This window comes from Carassius auratus, chromosome 40 (assembly GCF_003368295.1).
Source record: "Carassius auratus strain Wakin chromosome 40, ASM336829v1, whole genome shotgun sequence".
NCBI classification, from domain to species: Eukaryota; Metazoa; Chordata; class Actinopteri; order Cypriniformes; family Cyprinidae; genus Carassius; species Carassius auratus.
Genome location: NC_039282.1, coordinates 3133927 through 3160000, shown reverse-complemented (window position 1 = coordinate 3160000; position 26074 = coordinate 3133927). Strand labels below are relative to the sequence as shown.

The 26074-nt window shown below is 40.5% G+C and overlaps 1 protein-coding gene across 2 annotated transcripts in view; it reads left to right on the top strand.

The window, feature by feature from the left end:
* The window catches only part of LOC113058255 (tyrosine-protein kinase receptor UFO-like), a 33840-nt gene extending 13917 nt beyond the window's left edge, over nt 1-19923 (top strand). The window contains exons 8-20 of one of the 2 annotated variants that reach the window (XM_026226010.1): nt 7392-7531; nt 7760-7904; nt 8001-8018; nt 9043-9172; nt 9517-9608; nt 13709-13804; nt 13893-13970; nt 14059-14151; nt 14464-14585; nt 15453-15562; nt 15661-15820; nt 15923-16059; nt 17358-19923. In XM_026226010.1, the coding sequence (XP_026081795.1) occupies nt 7392-7531; nt 7760-7904; nt 8001-8018; nt 9043-9172; nt 9517-9608; nt 13709-13804; nt 13893-13970; nt 14059-14151; nt 14464-14585; nt 15453-15562; nt 15661-15820; nt 15923-16059; nt 17358-17793 (1757 nt within the window). In that variant the 3' untranslated portion in view covers nt 17794-19923. Of the gene's footprint in view, nt 1-7391; nt 7532-7756; nt 7905-8000; nt 8019-9042; nt 9173-9516; nt 9609-13708; nt 13805-13892; nt 13971-14058; nt 14152-14463; nt 14586-15452; nt 15563-15660; nt 15821-15922; nt 16060-17357 lie in introns of both variants that reach the window. The other variant, XM_026226009.1, reaches the window with a different exon arrangement.
* Nucleotides 19924-26074: the final 6151 nt, after the last annotated feature.

Below are 26074 nucleotides of genomic sequence, written 5' to 3'. Positions count from 1 at the left end.
TGTGTGAACAGAACAGGATTAAGCAGGATAAGATGGAGTGTGTTTTCTTATAAACTCAGCCCTGGTCTGCATGAGAGAAACCTCTCTGAAGGCAGATTTTATACCACAAACAGTAAACAAGACAATATGTGACTAATTGCTTTAAGACCGAGGCTGGGGCCTTGTACAGCAGCTCGTGTGAAACGCTTGATTCATTTCACAGCTAAAGACTGAGGTTTACTGGTGCTTCTCATCTGTGCAGCTCACATCTCCTCATTCATTAATGTAGGATCAATACTGCACTGTTAGCTTCATGATAGTAAAGCACATTGTCCACATAATCCTTATTTTCATTACACTAATGAATACAGATGGTTTTTTTGGTAGATCCCCACCAATTTATTGGACAAACCAGATGATTTGCACCCAATAAAATCAGAATCCTGTATATTCATATGGGATTTTTGACGAGGTCTTTCATGTTTCCCTCTCATAAAGTTTCGTGTCCGGCCATTTTTCATGTCTCCTGGTTTCCGGCGCTCTGCTCATGCGGGTTGCACTGTGTGCTTGGACTGGAAATGTAGAAGATTTCCAGTAAGGAAAGTTACTGAGAGAGAGAGAGAGGGCTAGGCCTGAGAGAGACCGGAGAGGAAGGCAGAGACTTTTGACAGAATGCTATTTTCACAGCAGTGAGCCAGAAACACATGTGGAAACAATCAGACGTGAAACTCTTCTCGATAACATCATCAGAGTACCTCGCCATGTTCCTCCAATAACAAACAATGCACTTTCATTCCTGCAATGGGGAAAAATATACTCAGAAATAGCCTTACTCTGCTGTTAGGGTTAGCAAACACACACACACACACAGCTATTTCCAGACCATGACTGCAGTCGTTCCAGTGTGTGTTGTTTTTTCTGCTGCTCTGCATTAGAAACAGAAACAGCATTAATGAAATGAGTTGAACGAAGAAAGGGAGAGAAAGTAAAAGAGGCTCTTTGCAGCACTTTTGCTACTCATAAGTGTAAATATGTTCAGACTGTAATACTATCTCTCTACTCACTGACTGCTGCAGAGAACACTTATACTAGTGAAAGAAAATCAGTGCAGCAGTGCAACAGCAGACATTGTACGTGTTTCACATTGTTGTCTCATGACCACATCACATCGCTGTGAGTGGAATGTAGTTATCATCTGGGATTTCTTTCCCTCTTTTTTTTTTTATTCAATTTTGTGTAAAAATAAAGATAAATATCAGGTGATTAAATATGCATGTAGGTGTAGGAGTGATGGTGTAGAAGAGAATCATCCCCTTAATGTCAGGAGTTCACACTTCTATATGATTAGCTGAAGTATGATAATGTGTATTATCCGTGCTGTGTGGGGAAGTGCTCCGAGCCGAACCAGGAGTACCCCGCTCCCCGTATGAGTGTATCCTGTATGGGATGCTGATAACCGTCAGTGGACAGAGGGACGTCAGCTGTAGTCAGCAGTCAAGATTTTTTTTTCTCACATACATGGTTATATGGAGAGCATATGACCAGCAGTGAAATATAAGTACATTTATGTATTTATACTTAATAATTATACTTTATGTATTTATATTTCAATGTAAGTATTTATACCATGGTGTTGATGAACTTGAGTGTGCTCCACTGGTGTTAATTAGGATAAGTATCTGACACGCTCCTCCTGAACCTTGTTAATAAAACATCAAATAATCACATTTTGTTGCTTTGCAGCCTGAAATGAAGACGGACAGTTTTTGTTTTATCCAGCTGTTTACTCCGTGCATCTTATCATCCAAGAGAAAGATAAAACACCAACATGTCAGATAATAAATAATGAGTTGATTTCCTAAAAATTACTTTTAAAAGCTGATCAACGGCACACAGAGCCATCTGACTTTCACCTGAGATCAGCTGTTTTCATTTTGATCAGCTCAGAATGAAAAGAGCTTTCCTGGAGCGTTTCAGTCTTTGGTAGTGAAGTGAATTCAATGATGGGTGGCAATACATTTTCATGTTTCATGGCAGTTTCAAAGTGAAATGTCCAGTGTCTGTTGCTACACAGTGTGTTCAGTTTATTCAGAAACAGTTAATATGGATTTTGTTTCATTACACATTTGTGTACAGTGCTGTACCAGGTGAGCTAAGAAGCACGTTTACTACATCAGAAAATCCATACAGTGCAGATGTGATGCAAAAACAAATAAATACATATAAAACATAAACAAAAGTGTGTATTAATCAATAATATACACTTGTAATCATAATTTGTGTTTAAACAGTCAAAAGTTGTTGGTGTTATACTATGGAAGCATATGGGTAGCATTATTCAATTTGGGATGTAATATGCAAAATGACAATGCAATATGTAAAATGGCAATGCATTTCTGTATTTACATTTACATTTTCCAATACATTTGTGCAACGTTTGGTGCAAAATGAAAATGAAAATTAAATTACATAATTTTCATTTGCCATTTACTACACCAGTTTTAATATGTAAAATGAATATTAATTTTAACGCTTTATAAGTTGCAAAATTAAAAATAAAATGTATTACAGAAATGATTAGATATGTCTAACATGTTCAAGCCATATGCTTCCATATTATACTTCCTCTAGTAGGAATGTCCATTTTGGTTATTTTTCCTAACCTTTAAACGATTATTAACCATTTACCGACAATCGTATTTAAATTACTTTTACATTTACATTTAATAATTTAGTAGACACTTTTATACAAAGCGACTTACAAATGAGAACAATAGAAGCAGTCAGGTCAACAAGAGAACAACAACAGTATACAAGTGCCATGACAAGTCTCAGTTAGTCTACAGAACACATAGCCATGTTTTTTTTATTTATTTTTTATGAAGAGACAATAAAAGGAAAACTTCTAGTATTAGTTGGTTAAGTGCTGTCAAAAAAATAATTCTTTAGATATTTCTTGAAAATGAGTAAAGACTGTACGAATTAAGATTGGGAGGTCATTCCACCAGCTGGGCACAGTCCAGGAAAAGGTCTGTGAGAGTGATTTTGAACTTCTTTGGGATGGCACCACAAGGTGTTGTTCACTTGCAGAGCGCAAACTTCTGGAGAGGACATAAGATTTAACCAGTGAGTATAGGTAAGTTGGTGCCGTGCCAGTGGTCGTCTTGTAGGCAAGCATCAGTCCCTTAAATTTGATGCGAGTGGTTACTGGTAGCCAGTGTAACCTGATGAGGAGAGGGCTTGGACAAGAAGATGGGTGGCTTGCTCTAATAGGAAGGGTCTGATCTTCCTAATGTTGTATAAGGCGAATCTGCAGGACCGGGTCGTTGTAGCAATATGGTCTGTGAAGCTTAACTGATGATCTGTCTTCGTAAGGTTAAGCTGAAGGTGATGGTCATTCATCCAGCTAGAAATGTCACTCAGACAGGCTGAAATGCGAGCAGCTACTGTCGGGTCATCTGGCTGGAATGAGAAGTAGAGTTGGGTGTCATCAGCGTAGCAGTGATAAGAAAAGCCATGCTTCTGAATGACAGATCCTAGAGATGTCATGTAGATGGAGAAGAGAAGTGGTCCAAGTACTGAGCCTTGAGGAACCCCAGTAGCAGGGTGGTGTAACTTTGAAACATCACCCCTCCAAGACACACTGAAGGATCTGTCAGAGAGGTAGGACTTAACCCACAGGAGAGCAGTTCCAGAGATGCCCATCTTTCTGAGGGTGGACAGGAGAATCTGGTGATTAACAGTGTCAAAAGCAGCAGACAGGTCCAGTAAGATGAGTACTGAGGATTTTGAAGCTGCTCTTGCCAGTCGCAGGGCTTCATTAACCGAGAGCTGAGCAGTCTCAGTTGAGTGGCCACTTTTGAAGCCAGACTGGTTGCTGTCCAGGAGGTTGTTCTGTACAAGGAACATAGAAAGCTGGTTGAACACAGCCCGCTCAAGTGTCTTTGCAATGAATGGAAGAAGGGATACCGGTCTGTAGTTTTCAAGAAGCGCTGGATTTAGAGATGGTTTCTTCAACAGTGGGTTTACCTAAGCTTGCTTGAATGCTGAGGGAAATGTTCCAGAGTGAAGAGAGGAGTTGATAATGTGAGTAAGTGAAGGTATGACTGAAGAAGAGATCGGTTGAAGGAGGTGAGTGGGGATCGGATCAAGTGGACAAGTAGTAGGATGATTGGACAGGATAAGTTTGGTGACGTCCATCTCTGAGAGTGGGGAGAAGGAGGAGAAAGAGTGTGCGTCGGTCATTGTGAAGTTGTCCTCAGTCTGCGGTGTGGAGAATTGGTCACTGATGGATCTTGTCTTATTTGTGAAGAAAACTGCAAAGTCATCCGCTGTAAGAGTCGATGGAGGAGGTGGTGGTGGCGGAATAAGAAGAGAAGAGAAAGTCTTGAAGAGTGTCTGGGCGTCACAACAGTTGTTAATTTTGTTGTGGTAGCATGATGTTTTAGCCGTGAAGACATTTGCAGAGAAGGAAGAGAGGAGAGACTGATACACACTGAGGTCGGTAGAGTTCCTTGATTTCTGCCATTTCCTCTGTGCAGCCCTGAGTTTAGAGCAATGTTTACGGAGAACCTAGGACAGCCAGGGGGCAGATGGGGTGGTGCGTGCTGGTCTAGACAACAATGGGCAAAAGTTGTCCAAGCAAGATGTTAAAGTGGAGCAAAGAGTGTCCATAGCACTGTTCGTGTCCAGAGCTGAAAACTGAGAGTGTACAGGAAGCGAGGATGAAACCACAGAAGAAAGGCGAGATGGAGAGAGTGAGCGTAGGTTCCGTCGAAAGGTGACCTTCGTTGGAGTGTGTGCCACTTCAGGAGTAAGTGCTAGGTTAGCAGTAATGAGCAAGTGATCAGAGGTGTGCAGTGGAGCAACTGAAGAGGTGTCCACAGAGCAACAGCGCGTGTAGATGAGGTCCAGTTGGTTGCCTGATTTGTGAGTCGCTGTAGTGGACACTAGCTTGAGATCAAATGAGGTGAGCAGAGTTTTGAAGTCAACAGCCTGGGGTTTATCTAGGTGGATGTTGAAGTCACCAAGCAGTACCAGAGGAGTACCATCTTCAGGAAAGTTTGATAGCAGCACATCCAACTCCTCCAAGAAGTTTCTCAATTGACCTGGGGGACAATAAATGACCACAAAGTGGATTTTAACAGGGTGGGTTACAGTAATGGCATGTGATTCAAATTAACTGTTACCTGTAGGTGATGGTTGAAGACCAAATTTCCATTATTTTGATATAAGGAGACCCGTACCTCCACCCCACCCAGTGGTACGAGGAGTGTGGGAACAAGTGAAATTAGTAGAGAGGGCTGCAGGGGTGGCAGTGTCTTCAGGTTTGATCCAAGTCTCTGTCAGTGCCATGAGGTTGAGACCGGAATGAGTAGCAATAGAAGAAATTAAGTCTGCTTTGTTAACTGCAGACTGGCAGCTCCAGAGACCAACTGGAATAGAGAGCGTAGTAGTAGAGGTCAGAGGGACATGGCGTAGGTTTGTCAGACAGGCCTTCCTGCGACGTACATAGCATGCTCTCCGAGTGTTAGTAGTGATAGTAGAGATCTGAAAGCACAAAGTGACAAGTGTAAGAGATATTTGAGAACAAGTTATTCAAAAAGTGAAGAAAGAGGAAAAAAAACAATACTAGCAATACCTCGCTCTGTGGAGTCGCGCAGGTAGAGTCGATTGTCTTTACCCTCGTCCGTTTAATTAAATTAGAAAGTATAAATGTCTGTGACCCGTTAAAAATACTAACATTTGTTTCCTGGGAATTAATTTTACATACGCTTAAAGCAGCAAACAACAGAACACGAGGATTCACTGGTCTTCAGATCACATCATGCACTGCAGCGCTTCGGAGAGATTTGACTAAAATAATCAATTAAGAAAATTAATTAAAAAAAAACAGAGTTTCGGTTCATTTTTGTGCTGCGCGGAAGGAAACCAGAGGGTAGAAAGCAGCATCCTATTTTTTAGGCTTATATTACAAGAGCACAAAGATTTTATTGTGAATGTACACAAATAAAGGCAAACCTTTTACAAATCCGATTATCTTTATGACTAAAAGGAGAAGTTTCTTCCCCTGTTAGAAGGCGACACATCCGGGCACACAGTTAAGTTTTGCTTCCTTGACAATACAACCTGTTCATTATCATAATAAAATACAGTCAATCAAACATATTGAGAAAACACACACACTCCTTTAAATGTGTAGTCAAATCTGTGCCAAGTGTAAACATACCGCCATGATGTTATGCAAAAAAAAAAAGAAAGGTTTCTGTGGATATTGGAATGCGATATCATACTACATTATAATTTGGCATTCAAATACAGCCGATAAGGAAACATTTGTTTTTGTGTCGAACGAGAGAACCAACATTGGTTTCAGTTTAGTTTTAGCCTAAATTAATTTGTTTTGGCTTGTCGTTTATATTGCTATAGCTTCTTATATTTTAAATTGTTGTTCTTTTCTAAATACTGTTAACTGAAAGCAGAGCCGGCTTTGCCGACAGGCGAGACAGGCGGCCGCCTGGGGCGCCATCTGCTGGACGGGGCGCAAAATTGCAGGATTATAAAAAAAAAGATTAATTAAATGTATGTATTGTATTATGAAAGCTGCTTCTCTATTGTTTTTTCTACTGTATCCTTCAGGTTATTGCTTTTAAATAGTTGTTGTGTGAACATTTAAAAAAAAAAAAAGAATAACTATGGAATAACTGTGGAGTTGTTTTGCACCCAAACACAAGACCTGTTGGTTATTGGAGGATTTTCTATTTTTGGTCTGTTAAATGCATTAGACATTTTGCAACGAGCCTTCAGCGCGTGCTGAGTGAGCGAGCGCCTTAGGGGCCGTTCACATATTGCGCCTAAAAACGCGTGGAAAACGCTAGGCGCGCCGCTTTCTCCTTCTTTCCAAAGCGCTCAGGCAGAAGCGCCCCTGAGTTGTCTGCCTTTGCTAAGCATCAATGACATGCTCTCTCCATGAAGACGCGGAAATTTTGGCAAAGGATAAATGGATTTGCAGCTCTAAAAATCACACGCAGTAGCTCTGCTACTAAATTTATTTCAAAATTGCAATCCATATACAACTATGATCAGCTGTTCCTTCATCTTGGCTGAGCTTTCAACGTTGTTACGGGAAAGGATGAAGCTGATTGGTTAGTTCTTGTCACATGACCCGTGGTGCGCTTGCGGCTCTCTTAAGAGTTGAGATGTTTTTACATTTTGCTGTATCTAAAAGGTACCGAACCGTGAATTTCGTGAACCGTTACAACCCTAGTTTATATGCATCACATATTTTAACCTTGCAGCAAACCTTTTTAAATATTTGGATAAATTACAGAAAATAAATCAATAACTTTTAAAACCGTTATTACACAGTTTGAAGGAGATTGTTAATTTGTGGCATTTTGTTTGTGTTGTAGTTCCAGACGCAGCCCCAGACAATGTGACAGCTGTGGTGAACGGAACAGAAGTGATCCTGAGATGGACAGAACCTCCTGGAAAGATGAACGGACATCTGCAAGGATACAGGATGGAGTACAGCACACCTAACCTGGGACAGGTGACCCCCCCACACACACACACTTACACACACATACACACACACTCTCAAACACACACACACACTCTCAAACACACACGCGCACACACACACACATACAGACACAGACACACACTCACACACACACACACACACACACACACACACACACAATATTTGTGTTTGCTCCATTCCTCTATCTCTGGATTGCTTTATGATGGATTGTTCTGCGTGTATCCCATGCAGCAGGTTGTGGTGGACACAGGTTTGGACACAGAGCTGTTTGTCAATCTCTCAGTCCCCCTGTCGAACGTTTCCTTCAGAGTGTGTGCGTACACCGGAGCAGGACAGGGGCCCTGGACGCCCCTCCAAACCATCACACTCATTCCTGCAGGTGTGAAAGCAGGCAGACAGTCACCACATCTAAATTCTCACAGCTCAAACAGTTCCACTGAATGTTAACACACTCTTTCCTTGCAATGTTTTGCAGAAACAGGGCAATCCAGAGGTGAGTGACACACACACACACACACACACACACACACACACACCATTATAAGAACTTTTTACTGATTTGTAAATGTTTTTGTATTGACCTAATTATATTTGTTCCACCTTGACCCAATCCCTCACAGAAAGCGCTCTGCTTGTGTAAGTTTTAATGAAGTTGTTCTTTGCTGTTGGGAAGATGCTACATGTAACTCATCTCAGACATTGCCTCCCACAAAAATAGGACCCACACAAGATATAGAAGTGGACTTTTCCCTTTACTTCCCTTATTTAGAGCCCTTCTTAAAATGTTGTTGTTTTTCTTTCTGTCTGCTGTTACCTTCTCAGAAAAGAGGAAATAAAAAGACAAACGAGGGCAAGAAATGAACAGAAAGAAATGTGAGTAGGAAAGTAGTTGTAGGCAAAACCTCAGAGGAGTTCGTTGAGTGGGAGGCATGTGGAAAGCCTTTCGGACGATCTCTAGAAGAAACACCCTGCTGTAAATGTGGACTGTCTTGCACTGAAGTCATTTTAATGAGCTAATTCAACCAATGACCATCTGAACAAAACACTTCCAGGCTCTAGTCTCTGAACAGATGACCATGATCAAATATAAAGACACATCAGATATCAGCTGCTGGGGAGTGAGCGTAGTGCAGCGGGATGGTATGGTTTATTTATACAACCCAAGTTTGAGTCTGGCCTGGGGTGACTTAACTAGACGTAAACTACAGCTCACGACTGCTTCAGTAATGGAGATAACACTGGCTGTGACCGGTTTGCAATACAAAGTCTCAGGTGGTGACACTAAATGCTCTTCTGGTGTAAGGCAGATTTCAGACCGGTTTTAAATCTGTCCAGCCAGTGGCCAATGCCAAGTCAGATTTGAAGAAGTCAATGCTTTTTACTCAGCTTTACTGAAAATCATCCCTCACAGCCCTGTTCAAGGACAAGCTCCATGTCCTAAGTAGGCAGCTCACTAGGTTTCCCGACAGCGAAACACACTCTTTTGAATCCGTTTGTCTCTCTGTGTCTGTGTGAAGGTATGGACAGTCCTCCGGCGTTCTCCTGGCACTGGTGGTACGTGGTCATGGCCATCGCCGCCGCCGTCGCTCTCACTGTGCTCCTGACCGTCTACGTGACCCGGCTGAGGCGGAAGGAGACACGCTTCGGGTGGGTGTAATGAGGCTTTCTGCTTTCTCTGCTGGATTCTGAGCTGTGGGTGTGAGCAGAGATGCTAACGCTACTGTTAAACCTAGCTAGAAAATGAACAGTTTCCAGCATAACTCTACATGAGACAAGAGCAAAGGGACAGGGACCAGGAGGCGATCTTCATTCCTTTTAGGAGCTGTTTTAAGTGGACATATTTTGGTTTAGCAATGGTTACAACAGGTATAGTTTAGATATTACCAAAAATATAATAACTGGATATAGTAATGGAAAATGGAAGAGAGTTACTGTCCCGTGTGAAGAATATGTGGGCTCAAAGAGTGTCTTTTGTGTGTGTTGTTGTAAAGTGAGGCGTTTGAGCCCATGATGGAGAGCGGTGAACTCGTGGTGCGATACCGAGCTCGTCGAACATACAGCCGACGCACAGCAGAAGCCACACGTGAGTAACATGTGAACATTCGAGTCTTTACTTGCTCACACATGTAGCTGTAACCAGGTTTTATATGCCTTTCATTTTATTGGTAGAATGCTCAAAATTCAACCATCAGTGATGATGTGAGTTATAGATATGTAAGTTAATGGTCTCGAGAGTATCTCATGACAGAAGATCAGTCAGGCTCCCTACTGCACACACTTGAACTCATAACCTGCTATCACATCTCACGCTCAAAACTGGTGGATTTGGCTCTGACAGGGACGTGCTGACACCCTTGCGCCTCGACATGCAGGAGCAACAAAACTGGATAGAGAGAAGTTTACAGAGAAACAGAGACCAATAGATGACACATATTCATGAGAAATGGGTGTTGGCTTTAAACCTGACGGAAAACTGCCACACACACACACACATACGCTCACACACCCTCACACACACTCACACACACGTTACCTGTGAAACTTGCTGGTGTAGATGCTTGAGTAAATCATCATGAAGTCAGAGCTGGAGTTAATAAACCTCAGCAAACAGACACACATGCTGTCAGTGCCACACACACTCATTACATAAACAGCTTGTATTATGATGTTTCACAGGTTCTTACATTCAGTGCTACTGAAGTCCAGCATCAGTATTGCTCAACAAACTCCTGTCCATAAGCTTTAGACTGATGCAGCTAACACGAAACAATCCTGAACAACACTCTTACAGCATTTATTTATCAGGCTTAATGTGCAATGGTACATAATCAAATAAACTTTGAACAAGTTTAAACAAATTCCTGCATGAGGATACCTAACTTTAACTCTACCCTAACTTTTTAAGTCAAGTGACATTTATTTTAGCACTTTATACAAGAGCTTGACAGAGATAATCAGGAACATAGCAGAATCCTTGATGGAAACTGACAGCAGTGCCTTACTAAACCAGAAAAGTATTTTAATGCCTATGTTTTTTTGTTTTTGTTTTTGTTTTTTCTCATTTACTTCGTTTTAACAGAGGGACAGTCAAAAATATGTTTTGTCATAAACAACATTACACCATTAATGCAGTTGAGCTTAAAGTGGAAGTGAAGCAGTCAGTCAAGTTTACATTATGTAGTTAACATTATTTAGTAAACAATGTCGAGCCATTTGTTAGATACCATGATCAAAACTCTGTGATTTAGACATCTTGGTGTTTTCGATATGCATGCAATTATGGTGAAAAGCAAGCACATTTGTGTGATATTTCTTCACTGGCCATGGAGAGAACATCACTCACTGTGGTACTGCAAGATAGTGGAGCCCTTGCTCCAAAAGTCATAACAAAATATCCTTTTTTCTTTAAACGGTTACATTAATTTTTTTTTTTTTTTTTTTTTTTTTATTAAAGTGGAAATCAGTTTGCGAAATAATGTAAACTTGTCTGACTGCTTCACTTCCCCTTTAACTTGCTCTGAACCTGAAATATGGCTTTAACATCAGGAAGTCTTTCAAGTGCACTTGATTAGTTTTTCTGATCTTTGATACACCGTGACCTGAGAATGAGTTCAGAGTTGAACTGCAGTGGAGACAGATCTTGACTGTAACTCTCATGCATCTCTCACTGCTGTCATGAGCTCAACTTCTGCACCAGCTCATGGTCTGCATGTTATTTGGTTTCTGCTCCAGAACCTTGCAGTAAAGCCTGATGTCATGTGTCGTGAGATAGAGATGGAGGACGGTCATGAAAGCGTGAGCTTGTTTTGAGCAGTAGTAAAGGGTGGATGTCATCTGGACAAGTCCCATAACAAGCCCTTTTTCTGTTTGTTTGCTCTCTCTCTGTCTATCCTAACTTCTGTCTCGTGTCCCATCTTGGTTCATTTGAAGAGCAAAACAATCTTGCAACATTTGTTAAATCATATGATGTTTTGACACTGCTGCTAAATACAGTTTCACTTCCTCTGCTGAGTTCATGCTTCAGGAGAATCAGTGGCGTTCTTCAGATAGAGGCAATTGGGAAGAGCTCATTCATCTAACCATGTCAGTGAAAACAGAAACATCTGCTTGTGTCACAGTCATCACAGCTCTTCTCTCATTCTTTCATCACTCCATCCATAGCCCTCTGGACTGCAGGCCAAATCAGTTTACTTTCATCACACTTCAGATTATAGGAACATTATATGAACACAACTCAAGAACAAATGAACTATTTCCATATCGTGTTTCTGAGTGAAACAGAATACTTAGGAAAACTTTTTTTAACGCACCTGCTCTTCTCCCTTTGGTTCATTTTATTGTTAATTGAGTTAATTTTATGCACAAGTATATCAAGTTTTTGAGAACCCAGACCACCAGAGTATTGGCCATTTATTATTATTTTGTTTATTATTACAATATTTGAGAAAACAAAATCTGTTAAATCTTGACTTTGACAAGGACATTTTCTTTGAGTGAAATTCCCTCTCACAAAAGACATTTGACTTTCAGTTGTATTCAAATGTATCTTATGAAATGATATTAGACAATAATATTCTGAAGGATTTGCAAATTGTATTGCAGTTGCATTTTCAATATGTGGATGTATAGATCTAAATCCAGTTGCAAATTGCACATTTGTTTTTCCGTTTTCTTTTCAATGGATGTAATGTCTGCCAAATGTTAAATGGAAACACAAAGTCCATTTGTAATTGCATTTACAATGTCTTACAAGCTATGATTCTGTCTTTTTGGCACAACAATAGAAAGTCACCCATTTGCAGTTTCACTTCCTCCACGTCCTGCACCTCAAATCAGAGAAGACGAGATGCAGCAGGTCTTCTGGAAGCAGAAAAGAAAAAAAGCACCAGACCCAAACGGTGTTAAACCAGCCTGCCTGAAATCCTGTACTGACCAGCTGGTCCCCATCCTCAAGTCCGAAATTCATCCCCATCACAAAGAAACCCAAAATTACAGGACTAAATGACTACAGGCCTGTGGCTCTAACGTCTGTAGTCATGAAGTCATTTGAGAAACTGGTGCTGGCCCACCTGTAGGACATCACTGGGCCCTTGCTGGATCCTCTTCAGTTTGCCTACAGAGCAAACAGGTCTGTGGACGATGCAGTAAACATTGGACTGCATTATGTTCTGCAACACCTAGACAGACCGGGGACTTATGTGAGGATCCTGTTTGTGGACTTCAGCTCGGCCTTCAACACGATCATCCCAAACCTCCTCCTGCCCAAACTAAATCAGCTCTCCGTGCCCACCTCCGTCTGTCAGTGGATCAACAGCTTCCTGACAGACAGGCAGCAGCTAGTGAGGCTGGGAAAATACACATCCAGCACCCGTACAATCAGCACCGGAGCTCCCCAGGGCTGCGTTCTCTCCCCACTGCTCTTCTCCCTGTAAATACACATCCAGCACCCGTACAATCAGCACCGGTGTTCCCCAGGGCTCTGTTCTCTCCCCACTGCTCTTCCCCCGTCATTCTGTTGCACGCTGGAGCTTCTGTCATGAAAACAAATTACGTGTATGTGTAAACATACCTGGCAGTAAAGCTCATTCTGATTCTGAAATTTAAAATGCAATTGCAGATACAATTTTCAGTTTTCTTTTTGCTACTTTTTTCTGGTTGGCAAATACAATTTGCAGTTCCTTTTGAATTGTGCCCTAAATGCCATTCCATTAGTACCTCTCATTTTTTGCCATGTGAATAGAAATAAAACAGACAAATCAAGTCAGGTCAAGTCTGCTTTATTGTCAGTTCTTCCACATGTACAGTACATACATACAGAGAATTGAAATCGCATTACTCTTAGACCCCCGGTGCATACAGACAGTTGTCTCTTCAAAAAGGTTCAGACTTAAATGTACATAACACATGATCAGCAAGTTCATGTTAACTTGCAGACACTTGAAATAAAGTGAGTGTAGACATAAAAATCATTGTGTATTCAGCGTCAGCAGATATCACCTTTAACTCTCACCTGACTCTGGTTGATTGTCACTCGATGATTGTATTACAGTGCGGAGAAGAAACAGCATTGTGTCAGAGTCAAGCCCAGTTTTCTCTCTAAAGAATCTATTGTTTTTCTCACACGTTGTTGAAAACACTTTGAAATGGGATGCTGATCTCTCAGATCTCTCGTTCTTTTCTCAGTGAACTCTCTGGGGATCAGCGATGAGCTCAAGCAAAAGCTACAGGACGTGATGGTGGACAGACACAAGCTAACGCTGGGAAAAACACTCGGGGAAGGTGAGCTTACATAAATACTGTAGAGAACCAGGTGCTGTACTGACTGATGATCAGATCGTAACGTGTGTGTGTGTGTGTGTGTGTGCAGGTGAGTTCGGCTCTGTGATGGAGGGTTCGCTCTCTCAGGAGGACTCTGTGCTCAAAGTGGCAGTGAAGACCATGAAAAGTGAGTCAAGAGCGACTGCAGCATCTCTGAAAACAGCTGTGATCATGTTCATCAGACTAACCTCGTCCTCCTGCTGTGTATTGCTCAGTTGCTATCTGCACTCGCACTGAAATGGAAGATTTCCTGAGAGAAGCGGCGTGCATGAAGGAGTTCGATCATCAGAACGTCATGCGGCTCCTCGGTAAGTATGTTCACTCTTTCAGTCTCCCGGCTGAAAACAACATCTTGTCAAATACAGTAACAGGAGGCCAGACACATGGTCTAACACTTCAGGAAACACATCAAGACAGTATATTAATACACATAATTATTAAAGTGCATCGTGTCAGTAGCTGAGAATATTTTAATCACAGAAATAAGGACATGAAAGAAGTTGCGACAGACATCAGCAAGTCAATATTTGGATCTGTGCCTCTTCACATGCATTATATCCTCAGAGTAAGACAGAATATACTGTACAGGTAAGAGTGATGGACTGTGTGTTGTGTGACAGGTGTGTGTCTGCAGACGGTGGAGAGTGAAGGCTATCCGTCTCCTGTGGTCATTCTTCCCTACATGAAGCACGGTGACCTCCACAGCTACCTGCTGTACTCCAGACTCGGAGACGCACCTGTGGTGAGGGAAACACTGAAGAGCTCTGGAGAACTGCATCAAGACTTAGATCAGGCGTAGAGTGCTTCAGCATTGATTAAGACATTGGTCTCAAACTCCATTCCTGGAGGTCCACAGCTCCAACCTTAATCAAACACACCTGGTCTTGTGTTAAATGTGAGCCAAAATCATGACAACTAAAAGAACCACAGACTTTAACTACTTCAGTCTGTGTGCATTGAATTCATTTAATACACAAGTTTCACAACTTTTCCACAACATTTCTAAATTATTGAGATGCACCTGTGTGTCCGAACCACTTGAACTTGAGTAAAGTTTGGTTTGTTCCTGGGTGAACAATTCCTTTAACTAATAATGTATTTATCTGAAGAAAAAAAAAGTTTAATATTTGTGATTGTACACACAAATTAGAAACAGTGGCTCATACAGACACAGGTTGTCCTCTCTGGCACCATTATTACTCTCTAAAAGAAGTCTTTTACACAGACATTACACCATCACTGCTGCATGTAAACTCTGGAGGAAAGCGCGGCTGTTCTTTCTGAATGAATGATTCTGTCAAGATCTAATTGATGACCGGTTTTGTTTTGTGGCTAGATGCACATCCTCCTGGTCAGAGCTGTGAAACTCCTCTGTAATCATAAATGAAGTTCCTCTATAAAGCACAGACGTCAGGAACACAGTGTACTGCAGAAGTGTTTCTAAAGCTCACTGGTCTATGATCTGTGTTATTGTGTGTGTGGTCAGAGCAGAAGCTGGGAAAGTCTCTGGCTCCATCTATCTGTCAGAACAAGAAGAAAACCACTATTGACTGATGAATCATGAAGCATTGATGATTTAAACCTTTGGATTATCTGTTTCTCTGTGTAGTATCTGCCGTCTCAGATGCTGGTGAAGTTCATGACGGATATCTCCAGAGGAATGGAGTACCTGAGCAGAAAAAACTTCATCCACAGAGACCTGGCGGCTCGAAACTGCATGTGAGTGTTGATGTGAGACACAGCTCTTGTGCTCCGTACACTACAGAGATCTTCATCCTGTATTGATCCCAGTGTTTAATTTGATCTCTGCTAACCAGGTTAAATGAGAACATGAATGTGTGTGTGGCGGACTTTGGCTTGTCTAAGAAAATCTATAACGGAGACTACTACAGACAAGGACGCATCTCTAAGATGCCCGTCAAGTGGATCGCCATCGAGAGTCTGGCGGACAGAGTCTACACCAGCAAGAGTGACGTGGTAATTCATCCTACACTTGACAAACAGAATGAAGGAATGATAGTGAGAAATGCTCTGTTTCTGAGCGTCTGGTCTCTGAAGGTGTATCTGTCTGTCCTGCAGTGGTCATTTGGAGTGACAATGTGGGAGATCGCCACTCGAGGTCAGACACCGTACCCTGGAGTGGAAAACAGTGAAATCTATGATTATCTGAGACAGGGCAACCGTCTGAAACAGCCTCCAGACTGCCTGGACAGCATGTGAGTATCTGGATCTCTGGTCAACTCTACGTTCATCCTCAGCCTAAGCTTTGCTGTAAAGGAAGCTGCACTGCTGGGTTTCTAATGTGTTTAGAAGAAAACGATGCAGTGCTGGAGTCAACACATCTTTGACTGTATGTCATTGACTTCTGAGGCTTATTGATGTGTCACTGAGGCTTTTGTTATTTACTTGATAATGTTTGATTTATTAATCTGATAATAGAGATATAAAAACAGAATATGAATCAGAAAGCTTATGTTATTTATTTACATCTTGTGCTCTGAAAAAAGTAATAGGTAAATTTACTTAATTTTTATTTGGCAAGTTTTTGCACAAGCATTTTTCAAGTAAATTTAACACATTTGGAAATTAAGTAAATTAAGTTAAGTAAAAAGTAAAAAAAATGAATAAGTACATTTTATTGAGTAAAATTTAATTAAATAATATTAAATCAAAGCATTTAGCAGACACTTTTATCCAAAGCGTCTTACAGTGCATACAGGCTAACAATTTACACCTATCATGTGTTCCCGGGGAATCAAACCCCCCAACCTTACGCTTGCTAATGCAATGTTCTACCACTGAGCTACAGGAACACTTCAAGATCTTGTGAAAAATAAGTGAGAATTTCACTTACTTACTTTTTTATTTTGGAAAAGTTTTTACACTAACAAAAAACCCGAAACAGATATTCTAGAAATTCCTAAATGTAAAATATTTTTTTTCAAAACAGTTTTATCAAATGAGGGTAAATAAGTCTCTCACTTCTGTCCCTTTAAACCAGTTTACAGCAAAGACAGCACGAAGGGCTGGATGCACATGATAAATATTCTGCAATTAAGAAAACAGACAAAGAAATTCAGATACTATTATACTATTCAGATAGTGATTGTTTTTATGAGAACTGGCTCCATCCCCTTAAATAAACGCCTCACTGTAAAGCAGATTTTTCATGATCAAAAATAAAATAAAAAATTAAATGGTAATGATAAAGATTATGTCACAAATGCTGTATTCTGAGCTTAACTTCCAAACTGGTTTTACAGACACTTTTACCAGCGGTCAGTCATTAGACTGCAAACTGAAAATCATTTCTTTTCTTCTTCTTCTGTGGCACTACTGAACAGAAGTGCAGGTAAAACCATCTGTACTGTAGTATGGTGCTCTGTCCAGTGTGTTATTTAAAGACCTGGAAACGGTACTGAATAAAACCCAGCCCACCCATGACTGTATTAGAACCAGACCAGAGCATTGTGTGAAGAAAACACTCATGGTTGCCATCTGTGTGTTTCCCCAGCTATTCCCTGATGTTTTCCTGCTGGCTCCTGAGCCCCAAGGACAGGCCGAGCTTCGAGATCTTGTGCTGCGAGCTCCAGAAGGTCCTGGAAGATCTTCCGAGCCAAGACCCAGAGGAGATCCTCTATGTGAATATGGAGGAGACTTCTGGAGAGCTGGGGGCCGTGGGGGGCTGGGACCCTATAATGGGGGTCCCGTGTGCTCTGGGGGCCCTGAAGGGTTCGGCCTCAGTGGCCACTGTAGAGGTCCATCACCCCAACCGCTACGTGATCTGCCCTCAGCATGAGAACCAGCGCCTCCTCAACGCCGACTCCATGGAGAGTGTGACCCTGATGGGGCCTGCTCCCTCGCCCTCGTCCCGCTCCACCCCAGTGCCCTCTGAAGGACCCTCCCCGGAGGACCGAGATCAGAAGAAGAAAGGGCCGTGGAAGGGATGACCAGGACTGTCTCTGCTGGAGAGCTGAGCTATCATTTTGCACAGACAGGCCTCACACTCCACCAGACATTCAGTGTTTAAAGCGAATTGTGTCTTTTTTATGCTTTTCAGACAAACGTGTTTCCTCTTCATTCCAAAGTCCTCAAAACCAAATGAATTATATATTTTGTCTTTCATGCTATCATAACCAGAAACAAAGAGAGAAGTTTCTGTCCACTTTGACAAGTGATGTGCGCAGCATCAACCCATGTATCAGATCACTGGTGTATTGAGTGATGTGTGCTGCTGTTGCTCAGACCATCATCTCTTCACTGCACACCAGCAGACAGACCACTTGTATCACAAGCTTCCTGTGGGAGACAGTTTCTAACAGGAAGTGAGGACTCCTGTCTCATTATTTCCTGTAACACTTCTCCCAATGGTTCAGTCGTGAAATGTAGTTCGTAGATCAGTTGTCTCTGGAAAGGTTGTGTCATGTGCACACAACAGGAACTGGACGGTGCTAGATTCAACAGGAATGCTGTGACTTTCAAAATGGTGCGGTGTGTTCCCGTCATTAGGGTTAGTGATCTGAGTACCTCTGTGTTTTACACTCTGGTGATGCACATGAATGATCCCTTAAATTGTACGGCTTGTTTAGGAGATGTGTTACTTTTTTATAAACTAAATGTGGTTAAATAGTAAGAGACATGGGAGTGGGCTTTTTTTAACCCTAGCACCACCAAGAACACCCTAGTCTTAAATCTTGAATCTAACCAGTTAAAGCCTCTTTTCTGTAAGCTTTACATTTTAAAGTGAAGTTAGCTTTCTGCTGATATTAATTGCACAATATATTCATCATCGACTCAGGATATGCTTGGATTTACAATGACCACTGACACAAAGGTCAGATAACTAGCTTGACACTGCCAGCCTCCAGAATGGGACAGAACTGGTCAAAGCTTGAATCTGTGTCTGTTCTCCAAGACATTTTTCTCTCTCAAGACTCCTCACCAGCATCTTTATCCAAAGAAACACATGGAGGATGACGAGAGTAATCTGTGCTAGGTCTAACATGTCAAACCAAATCCTCAGTAATTGTGTTTGACCCTACAGACTCTAGCTGACCTCCAGGTGAATGTGGACTGTTTCTAAGGGTTTCTCAATCTACAGGGTTTTTTTACATTGATTTGAGACCAATTTTGTGGTTTCTTGTAAGGTTTAGATGATTAGACAGGGCAGTAGACTAGACTAAGCTGTGTAAGGCCACACATTCAACAGGTCTTTGCTCATCAGACCCTTCCTCAGACTCAAGCACAGTCTGGTTTCTTCTTTCTCTTCTTTCTTTCTTTTTTTGTAAATTGTATATTTTGCACTTATCATTTTTGTCATTGTATTGTTTGTATTTCTTTGTTTATCCATTTAGTTTATCTAATGATGTACTTTTACCATATTATCATGCCATGATAATATTTATAAAAAAGGCTGTTTCAAAATAACTTCAAAAACAGAAATAGATGTTCTGAAACTAAATTATTTACATATAACCAATGTTTGGAAAGTATTTCCCCGTCAGATTGACTGATTGAACATTTTGGCTAAGATTAACCAAAATTAACACAACTTCCCCCTATTTTTCTGTCAGTCACCTTGTGTGTATATTTTCATGCTCACATTTTTCAATCACTGTCTTTCATGATGAGAAACACTGTGTGTTTAAATATTTGGATTTTACAGGACACATTCAACTACACTTCTGCATGTGATGTTTCATTGTCAAAACCTGCATCTTCTTTATGTAATTTTACAAATGATTTAGCCTGTCAGTAAATCAGCCAGTGATTATCAAATGATGGAGAAGAGTTTTATAATTCATCCAGGTGTTTCGTGTACTAAAGCTATTCATTTAAAGCAAACTTTTGCATTCTCTGTTGACAGAAGTACAAATATTATTTTATCAACATATGAATTCACAGACAGAAGCACGCTTCAAAGTGCCTTTGAAAGCCAGTATTTTTCCTTAAATGGCTCGGTTTACGGTGCACAAGTGTACAGCTTTAGGTTTATATGTCTAATGTTTTCTAAATAACATCAATGTCATTATTGTGATTTTGATATGCTTTTTATTAAAATAACTGTACTACCTGCAAAATTGTTTTTTTTCTGTGTGATTAAGTTTTTTTTGTATATTGCTTTTCACAATACAAATCGTTGCACAGCAAATTAATTTCTACAATATTTAGTAGTAGCTTATCAGTGGTGACTGTGAGTTTGTGTGCATATGGCAGAAAGTACAGAAAAATCATTAAAAAATGTAATCAAACAGACAGTGACCAATATTAACAGCAATTATTATATGATGCAATCACACTTGTAGCAATATTTCAAGATTCAAACAACTTTATTTATCCCCGTAGGGTAATTCAGTTTTATCTCACCAGTCGTATCAACAAGACAAAAGACGCATCTTAATCAAGCATTCAAAAAACATTTTGCATTTGGGCACCAGAACAAAGCAACAAATACACAGGCCACAATACATAGTTTTAGCAGCGACCAATGTTCAAGTAAATAAATAAATAATAAATAGATAATAATACTAAGTACAGGTCCTTCTCAAAAAATTAGCATATTGTGAAAAAGTTCATTATTTTCCATAATGTAATGATAAAAATTAAACTTTCATATATTTTAGATTCATTGCACACCAACTGAACTATTTCAGGTCTTTAATTGTTTTAATACTGATGATTTTGGCATACAGCTCATGAAAACCCAAAATTCCTATCTCAAAAAATTAGCATATCATGAAAAGGTTCTCTAAACGAGCTATTAACCTAATCATCTGAATCAACTAATTACCTCTAAACACCTGCAAAAGATTCCTGAGGCTTTTACAAACTCCCAGCCTGGTTCATTACTCAAAACCGCAATCATGGGTAAGACTGACCTGACTGCTGTCCAGAAGGCCATGATTGACACCCTCAAGCGAGAGGGTAAGACACAGGTAAATTTCTGAACGAATAAGCTGTTCCCAGAGTGCTGTATCAAGGCACCTCAGTGGGAAGTCTGTGGGAAGGAAAAAGTGTGGCAAAAAACACTGCACATCGAGAAGAGGAGACCGGACCCTGAGGAAGATTGTGGAGAAGGACCGATTCCAGACCTTGGGGTACCTGCAGAAGCAGTGGACTGAGTCTGGAGTAGAAACATCCAGAGCCACCGTGCACAGGCGTGTGCAGGAAATGGGCTACAGAGAAGCAGCACTGGACTGTTGCTCAGTGCTCCAAAGTACTTTTTTCGGATGAAAGCAAATTTTGCATGTCATTCGGAAATCAAGGTGCCAGAGTCTGGAGGAAGACTGGGGAGAAGGAAATGCCAAAATGCCTGAAGTCCAGTGTCAAGTACCCACAGTCAGTGATGGTCTGGGGTGCCATGTCAGCTGCTGGTGTTGGTCCAATGTGTTTTATCAAGGGCAGGGTCAATGCAGCTAGCTATCAGGAGATTTTGGAGCACTTCATGTGCTTCCATCTGCTGAAAAGCTTTATGGAGATGAAGATTTTGTTTTTCAGCACGACCTGGCACCTGCTCACAGTGCCAAAACCACTGGTAAATGGTTTACTGACCATGGTATTACTGTGCTCAATTGGCCTGCCAACTCTCCTGACCTGAACCCCATAGAGAATCTGTGGGATATTGTGAAGAGAAAGTTGAGAGACGCAAGACCCAACACTCTGGATGAGCTTAAAGCTGCTATCGAGGCATCCTTTTGAGATAGGAATTTTGGGTTTTCATGAGCTGTATGCCAAAATCATCAGTATTAAAACAATAAAAGACCTGAAATATTTCAGTTGGTGTGCAATGAATCTAAAATATATGGAAGTTTAATTTTTATCATTACATTATGGAAAATAATGAACTTTTATCACAATATGCTATTTTTTTTAGAAGAACCTGTACACTGAAAACCCTAATAAGTTTACTGAACTAAATTGATTGAGTAAACTCGTTACCTCAATTTAATTGAGTAATGGAGTCTCCCAAAACTTACATATTTAAATTTAACTTGACGGTTTGGTTTTGTAGACTGTACTTAAATCACTCAGTTCACCAAACTTGATGCTTATTTAATGTACTTAAACGATTATGTTCACTTAACTTGGTATTAATTTCAAGTGTACTTATATATTTAAGTTAACTCATGTAAATTTAACGGAAAATGATGTTCTTATTTTTGACCGCACACTTTTTGCACACTGAAGTAAAATAACTAACAGCATATTTAAACTTTGACCTTTTGACAAAATGTCACAATACTTCTGAAAATACAGTAAACCCTATACTGCACTGTAAAAAAAAGTTGCGTCAGCTTAAAAAAATAAGGCAACTTATCGCAAGTGCTTTTTTGAGTAAACTTAACAAACACGACTAAAGTCCACCCAACTTAAAATAACTTAATATCACAAGTTGTCACAACATAAATAGTAATGTTAAACTAAAGAATATTAGAACAATTTTTTTTTTGTTTACTGAACACAAGGCCTAATTTTATACATTTTCATTCATCTAAATTTACTACATTTTATCCAAAGCGACTTACAATTGCTATATATATATGTCAGAGCTTGCACGCCTCTGGAGCAACTAGGGGTTAAGTGTCTTGCTCAGGGACACATTGGTGTCTCACAGTGGATTCAAACCCGGTCTCTTACACCAAAGGCATGTGTCTTATCCACTGCACCAACACCACCATCTATAAGCATAAACAATTTTTTATATTATTCAAATAGTCTAAATAAATAAAAGATCATAACCCGGGTCAAATAACTTTTTTTTTATTATTGAAAGTTTGTGTCCAAAGCACAAGGACATACCAAGTCTAGTATATTAACTTCTTTACTCAATGCATTTTACACTGAACTCAACACATGGTACATAATGCATGTTAAATAAATCCAGTGTTAATTATACCTTCATACGTTAGCAGTCTTGTGGAATGAAGTCACATGTATTTAACATTTTTGTTTGTTTTTAAAGGAACTATTACGTTAAAATTACTATATTGCGTATTTTAACATCACCCTAATCCATTGGGCAAAGTTACGTCCAGTGGACGTCTTTTTATGTCTTTGCAGACGTTGAAAAGACGTCCACTGAGGAGACAGAATGTTTTTATCTTTTTTTTTTTTTTATCTTTTTTTAAAATGTTTTTTATGTCTTCTGTACGTCTGATATAGATGCTCACAGATCCTCCTTACAAGGTTCTGTGACTTTATTTCTGCCAGACATCTAGAGAAGCTCTTATTGAGAATTAACAGAGGTTTAAATTTTGATACTTGATTCATTTGAAGTCACCATTGTGGTGATCAGTGTTTGGTTTAGTTGGGATCTTAGCTGGGTCAAGTTACTTCTTGTGTTAGCTTGTCTCTTGCTGCTGTAACAGTGTATTTTAAAACACTGTTTTTGTGGTGAAGAAAGACTAAATTTAAATGAGCTCTGGTGTTATCAGCTCTATAGATGTCTGACACAAATTGTCCTCGCTGGGGAACCAAACTGTAAGACATTTGGATTACCTGGTGATGTTTTCTAATGACTGGGAAGAGCATTTGTCATTTTTGTGTACTGTTTGAACGTTTAGAACATGCGTCATTAACACTTAACCTTGCTAAGTGTGTGTTCGGTCAAGCCACTGTGACCTATTTCGGAAAGGAGGTAGAAGAAAAAGTGGTGGCTATTACTAAGTTTCCTGTACCTGTTACACGGAGAGAGTTAAGATGATTTTTGGGTATGATTGGTTACTACCGAGGTTTTTGTAAGAATTTTGCTATGGTAGTAACACCTCTTACTAACCCCCTAAGCAGACATTTGCGTGGTCTGAAGATTGTTAGGTTGCATTTGAAAATGCTAAGGCTTTGATGTGTACCAGTCCAGTTCTGGCGGCTCCTCAATTTGATTGTGCGTTCAAGCTGGAGGTCGACGCAAGAGTAGTAGGCGCTGGAGCAGTCCTGATTCAGGAGTGTAAGGACTGTGTGGACCATCCAGTTTGTTTTCTCATAAATTCAATAAACATCAAGCCAATTATTATACCATCAAAGAGGAAACCCTAGCTTTAAACCCTAGCTTTACTGCTACTAGTCTTACAGTTCTTTGAAGTGGGCTCCTCTAGTTTGCCCACAATTGTGTTTACTGATCACCATTCCCTTGTGTTTCTGTCTTGCATGTATAATGCAAACCAATGTGCAACACTTTAAAAACATGATAATCTCAGGAAGAAGGAGGCGGGAACCAGAGGACAATCAAAATTAAGCTTAAATAATAAAATAAAACAAAACAGCGCAACAGCCCCCTTGTGGACGACTGCCACATACAAACAAAACCAAACCCAAAATAAAGCCCAGGCCTGGTCCTCTCTCACCCTTCACTGTCGTTGCTCCTCTTTCTTGTATCCTTCCGATTTCCTCCGTGGGACTCAAGACCGGTGAGTGTAGCAGGTGTCGCTCATTCCCAGTCATACCACCGGCCCCACTCCATTCTCACGGCTCTCGGACCCGCCCCACTTGTCACACAACGATTGATGCGTATTGCTCTGTTTGAGAGGTTGATTTTAGGTATGTGGGTACGATAGTGCTTCGCTTATGTTTAGAGTTTTTTTTTTTTTTTTATCAAACAATGAGTTTGCTCTTAAATGTGGGGGTGTTACAACTTTAGGGACATTTATTGTTTCTGTGTGTGTTTTGTTTCTTTTTTTGGTGTGTCTTTTGCCTCTCTCATAAGCCGGGCATACACTGTGCGATTTCTGTGTGATTTCGGCAAGGTACCAACTCACACTGTACGAGTAGATCGAATGCGATGTAAAGCCAAAGCTCATGATTTTTATGCGCTCACTGTACGGTCCGATCGTCGAGTTGCGATTTGACTGCTCACACTATACGTGAGGAATCAACCGAATCAACACGTGATCCCTCAGAACCCGGATGCTTGTGGCTGTTTCAGAATGAACATGCTTTCCCAGGTTAAACACACTGCTTTGGTGATATGCGCAATTCTGTGTGCTGAAAATTCAGGTGGCTCGGAGGCCGTGGCCAATATGGTTTATCCATTTTGCAACGCGAACTGGAGGTAAGCAGGCGTTTTCTTCCCTCTTTTATTTTTCTTTTTCTTTGCCATAACTCCACAAGTTTACCCTCCATCACTTCAGTCCACACTACACGTCATGTGTCACCATTTTTTTTGTCATGGTTTTGCGCATGCACAGTGAGGGAAACACGGAAAATCAGTTTGTAGCCCTGCTTCAATAGTGCGATATCTCACAAGAGGCAACCAACATTTCTGACATGTCAGAAATCCATCCGACCAACCGATTGCCGGTCGGGAGAGTTTAATCGCCTCTCGTTTCCCCTTGTACACTGCATGAACACTGCACGACAAACAACGCACAAAAATGCTGAAAATCCTGAAAAAGGGTCGCACGAGTCATGATTCGGCTCAAAATCAGATGAAAATCGGAAAAAACCCTTACTGTCACTCTGAAAGGTTGTTGCTGATTTGCTGTTTTGCCTGTCAATCATCTGTAACGAGTTGATTGGCTGTGACCTGTGAGGGCATGATCCTCATCCCAATCCTTGACACCTGGAGAAGTGCTACTTTTAAGGGAGATTCTACTGCCAGTGTGGGGGAGAGACTTTTTGTTTGACCGGACATTTTGATGTGTCCTGTTTTGCTTTTTGACTTCGCTTTGTTATGAGTTTTTCATGTGAATATTGCCTGTTTTGACTGCCCTAAGAACTCCTTATGTGTGAGCTTTGAAAGTGCTGGAAGGAGGAGAGGGGTTTAGGTAAGCATGTCACGTCACCTTTACACAATTAGATGGAATTTTGTCTATGCACAATAGTTTAGGGATTTAGGCCACCCCCTTTATTTTTGGTTTGGTTGGTTAGAGCCAGTTTAGTTATGACGTTGTGGACTTTGAAGACTTTTTCTTTATATTTTCTTTTTTTTTTAGTTTAGGAGTAGATGGAAATGGTTTAGTTAGTTTCATTTTTGATTGTTATTTTATTTTGTTTGGCACAATCCAGGTTTCCCCACTGTTCCTAAAAATTATCTTTGTGTAATAGTTTTTCTTTATCTCTATGTAAAATAGTTATCGTACACGTTATTAAATTAACTTTATGTGAATTTCTCGTTTTTTTCTCATTTCATTCAGTGATACTGTTGACAGGTGCCCGAACTGGTTTAATGTTCCCCTTCTCAATCCCTAGATTGTTAACAGAGGGTTGTAACGCAAGGAGAGGAGTGGGTGGAAGGGA